General features: G+C 33.8%; 1 protein-coding gene across 1 annotated transcript; it reads left to right on the top strand.

The window, feature by feature from the left end:
- Positions 1–380: 380 nt before the first annotated feature.
- LOC110903713 (uncharacterized mitochondrial protein AtMg00810-like) lies at positions 381–1,767 on the top strand. Its single transcript, XM_022149521.1, has 2 exons — positions 381–819; positions 1,757–1,767. The coding sequence occupies exons 1-2, from the start codon at positions 381–383 to the stop codon at positions 1,765–1,767; spliced, it is 450 nt and encodes a 149-aa protein (XP_022005213.1).
- The last annotated feature ends 3,533 nt before the right edge of the window (positions 1,768–5,300 follow it).

Raw genomic sequence — 5,300 nt, forward strand, 5'->3', positions numbered from 1 at the left:
TTTTTATATTAATTGCTACATTTTTCTGTAAGGGGTGCGGACGAAAATTTCCAAAGGGTGTGGGCGGGAGTTTTCGCGGAAAATAGCACTAAATTTTTTTTTCAAGGGGTGCGGTCGCCCATCCACGCCATAAGGTGGGTCCGCCCTTGATTAGGACAGTTTTGACATTGGCCCTAACGCAGTCTTGGTCTATTGATCAGTTGGATGCCACTAAAGCTTTCTTACATGGAAATCTTACAGAGACTGTGTATGTGTATCAACCTATGGGATTCTGACACCGAGACTATCCTGACCATGTGTGTCTCCTTAAGAAGTCGCTTTACAGGCTTAAACAAGCACCACGGGCATGGTACCAAAGGTTTAAAGATTTCGTTACATCTATGGGGTTCTTGCAAAGTCTATGTGATAATTCTCTCTTCACATATCATCACGGGGGTGACATTGCATATTTACTAATTTATGTTGATGATATTATTCTCACCACCTCTTCGGATTCCCTCAGATTGAAACTAATGGGCAGCCTCGCGACTGAATTTGCAATGAAAGATCTTGGACCTCTTAGTTACTTCTTGGGTATTACGGTTTCTCGCATAGGTCACAAAATGTTTCTCTCGCAGCAATCTTATGCTTTGGACATTGTCAACCGTGCGAGCATGTCTACTTGTAACCTGGTCGCAACTCCTGTTGATACAAAACCGAAGCTTGGTGCTTCCTCCGGTGTTCCGTTTGACAACCCCACTTTATACCGAAGCCTTGCGGGTGCACTTCACTATCTCACCTTTACTAGGCCCGACATCAGTTATGCCGTTCAACAAATTTGTATTCACATGCATATATAACCCTAGCATTGACCACTGGAATGCTTTGAAGCGTATTATTCGCTACATACGCGGAACGGTGGAGTATGGTCTCACTCTCTCCTCGTGTCCTGATGTTTCTCTACGGGCCTATACAGATGCTGATTGGGCGGGGTGTCCGGATACCCGACGCTCTACCTCAGGATATTGCGTTTACATGGGACAAAACCTGTTATCTTGGTCCTCCAAACGACAGTCGACCATTTCTCGTTATGGCGCCGAAGCCGAATACCGTGCGGTTGCAAATGTCATTGCTGAAATTTGTTGGCTCCGCAACCTTCTTCTCGAGTTGCATTGACCTCTATCCACGGCTACCTTGGTGTATTGCTACAATATCAGTGCCATATATCTATCTAGTAATTCGGTTCAGCATCAACGCACTAAACACATAGAACTTGACATTCATTTTGTGCGTGAACATGTTCAACGTGGTACAATACGGATACTTCATACCCCCACTCGGCTTCAGATTGCTGACATCTTCACCATAGGCTTACCTCGAGTATTATTTGACGATTTCCACTCCAGTCTCAACATTCGCCCACCTCTTGCTTCGACTGCGGGGGTGTAATGGAATATAATTTATGTAAATATAGATAGGATTATGTTATTGATTTTTTAATTATCTCTTCCCTAAATTTTGTGGGATTGTATCTTGTATATATATTGATATATCAATGAAAAAGTAAGTCAATTGAGCCATAACATTCTTCAATAATATATTACTGTTTATGATTGTTGACAAATCATACATATTAGATAATAATTGATTGTTCATAAATAGTATTTTGATAATGATAATAATAGCCTTGAATTAAATCTTAAAAAGTAAAAACGGACTTTTATGAATTTTTTATATTAGATTTAGAATGATAATTTTTATGAATTTTTTATATCAGATTTAGAATGATAATGATATTTTTGAATTAAAGTAGCAAATTTGTGTTCATGTTTACTTTGCGGTTTAATGTTGTAAAGATTGAAGATAAAGGTTAACCTAGAATGTCATAGGTTTCAATATACACGCATAATCCTAACTTCTAGATTCGATTCGCAAAACAAATAGTTCATGTGATTGTTAATCGTTTTATTTTATTTGCAAAATAAATGATTTTGAAGGGTATATCTGTCCAAATATGATTTGTGTTTAGTTTTTTTATACTAAAAACATTTTAGTTGCTACAAATACGCAACAAATGCTCTGAAGTATTTGATGGAAACTATTTCATTGGCTAACCATATAAAAATAATTAAGAAGCTTTCTAAAATGTGATGACTATAATGAGAGTTGTTAAGCACTTTAGAAGCAGGTTGGATATTGATTTTTATGAGTAAGATATTGCAAGCTTATGAGATGATTATCAAGTGCATATACTTGTCTTATTGTACTTTACAAACAAACAATTTTCATTATTCAACACATGTAATACATGAGACTATAATCTAATATCATAATATAAACTTAATTTAAAGTTGGTTAACATAATGTAACTTAATTTAAAGTTGGTTAAGATAACAGAAATATGTATACAATTATTTATATTTTATACAGGTTGTCCCATAATATAACCAAATATCGTAAAGTCGTAAGTTATGAAATTTGTGAAAACGGAAAGCCGTACCAAACTGGCAACTTTCCGCCCTCTCTTCATCAATGGTCCACTCCTTCCAACTTTAGATAGGATTTCAGATATGGTTAAACCTGTCTCTAAACATGTCTCTTGCAAAATCAGTTTGGTGGTAGGTGTTAGTTTGGCTCAAGATTCGGTTCCCGGATAACGTCAAGTCGGTTTAGAAAAGGATATGAACGGGTCCAAGTATTGAAAACAAACTATTGGAGAACTCATTTCCACCAAACAGTGAATTCATCAGAGAAAACTCTTTTTTTGGATTAGAAAGGGATCTTAATTTTGTACCCTTAATTGGGATAGATGGTATGATTTTTAACATTCGCGATGTAATTTTGTAATTGTCAGGTTCAAGTCGCTTGCTGACTGGTGTTTTTTTATATTTATATAGAAGTTTCGCCGTTAAATATATATATAAATATATATATATATATATATATATATATATATATTTAAGGTTGAGTGCATAGTTCATTAGTTCTGATAGGATTGAGAAACCATTATTCACGCTACAATGATATATTAAAAGAAACGTATTGGCTCAACTTGATTTTAGTAATTTTGGTAAGGTAAGTTTCATAAAAATGGAAAGTTAAAATAGAAAGTTTAGGAGAATGATTATTGTAACTATACGTATCTTGAAGTACTGTTTTATAGATTGGACATAAAATATACATCTTCTGAAAATATAATGCGTCAAAGTGTAAAATTAATATGTATATTAAGACACGTGTTAGTAACAAGCATCATCTCTACTTTTCTCCTTACACCGCCCGTAGTGGGGCGTTTTTTTAAAAAAATTTTGAAAAATAACGCCGTATAACGCCCCGGTTGCCGTTACACCCGGCGTTACCGGGCGTTATTTTTGAAAAAAAAAAATCGTACCAGCGTTTTAATTAAAACGCTTCAAATGTATTGGGGATCGAGATTGTTACCGTTGACAAACGGTAATATTCTTTATTTTTTTTTAATTTAAAATATTACCCACTATATATATATCAACCTACTTTCTTACATTTTTTATAAAAAAAAAAAAAAAAAAAAAAACTCCCTTTCTCTCCCACTTTCTTCTATTGTCCATTGTGTATTTAATCTGTTGTCATCGATTGTGTTTTTGGTTTACTTTCCATTGTGTTTTTTGTTTAATACTTATTATGTTTTACGTTATGTCCATTCTATAATACGCAACTGGGTTTTCAATTTTTTTTTGAAAACTATAACAATAGGGTACTCATATTAAAGATAAAAAGACGCTTGATTTTATTGTATAAATTTTTTTAAAACAAACAATGTATAAAATAGTTACGGGCGTTTAAAAAGTGAGGGAGAAATAGCATGTGACTTGCATATGCATATTGTTTTTGTTCTCAGGGACAAAATTACTATTCCCACTTGATTCCTTTTTTGACACTTGTCACTTTATGATGGCTTCTTACCCTTCTTATTTTTAAATCCTTTTTGTATTGTAACTCAACCCATAGTTAACATATTAATTTTCCTTTTAAGTGGACGCCCTAGGCTCAAGTCTGGGTTACTTGTACTATAGGTTCGGCCTTGCCCATGTGGATTAAATAGTAGGAGTAACTTACGGTTCTATGTTGTTAATCTATACGATATTATAATGCATGAGGGAGAGGTATTTTAAGATACCCAAAAATAATAACTTTTTATCTCTTAATTTATAAATATACCCCTAAAATAAGGGTAAATTGTTCTTTTAAACAATAATTATATTTTAGCCCCAATCTTATTACACTCAAACCCTTGAGTTTTAACATAATCATGGTAATTAGTTACACTTTTCCCTTCCACAACAAACTTATAATTCTTTTACGTATTCTTGTTATATCTTATAAATTATAATGTTTCAAAAAAAAAAAAATCTAAAAGTACCGTGACGACCTACTCATTTTTGTCAATGTTTCGATAGTTGTCTTGATCAGTATTGACGTGTGGATTACAAGTTACAAGTAGATGATGCCTTAGTATACAAGTGATTAAAGCTCAACATACTTAGTCATTATCCAGGATGTTTAATAGCTATAGAATGTCAAGTGATTAAATACCGTCATCTTATTCATCTCATCTAGATTACACTTTAATATGTCATCTTTAAATTATAAATAATTAGTTAGTATTTACATTTTATCCCCTTATAAAAAACTAACTCTCCCTACGATTTTTAAATGCTCATAAATTTTGGTAGGTTAATATATATATATATATATATTTTAAATTACGCCATATAAACGAGTATTTTATTCTCTTTAATTTAAGTATAGTATTGATTGCTATAGCTTTTTTTAATTAAAAAAATTGATATCTTACGTGATTAACCATGTCTAAGGGTGAGTAATAACTGAATCGTTAACTGAAACCGAACTGAAATAAAAAAAACTGAATTAGTTGAAAACTGATTAACAAAAACCCGCATTAACCAAAACTGAACCATTCATATTTTCATCTATTTCTAGCTTTTATACCTTAAGTTCATGTATTTCATATTTATCTCTCCATTTTATGTATTTATACTTCTATTACCTGTACTGAAGGGGTATGGTCCCAGATCCCGCGTCAGCATCGACCGCGAGTGACCATTACCCTTATCAAAACCCCCACTAGCTAACAACCTACTTATGTCCGTGCGGGAACGCATCGACACAGTGGTTGAATCCAATCTGTCCAGTGATGGAGGAGGACTTACCTGGAATATGAGAACGGTATAGCGATGCGGCTGGCACCGCATCTGGTGTATGAAAACGGAAGTATTCACAGCGATGCGGCCTGGCACCACATCCAGTGAACACTTCTATCA

The sequence above is a fragment of the Helianthus annuus genome, chromosome 1, assembly GCF_002127325.2.
Source record: "Helianthus annuus cultivar XRQ/B chromosome 1, HanXRQr2.0-SUNRISE, whole genome shotgun sequence".
NCBI classification, from domain to species: domain Eukaryota; kingdom Viridiplantae; phylum Streptophyta; class Magnoliopsida; order Asterales; family Asteraceae; genus Helianthus; species Helianthus annuus.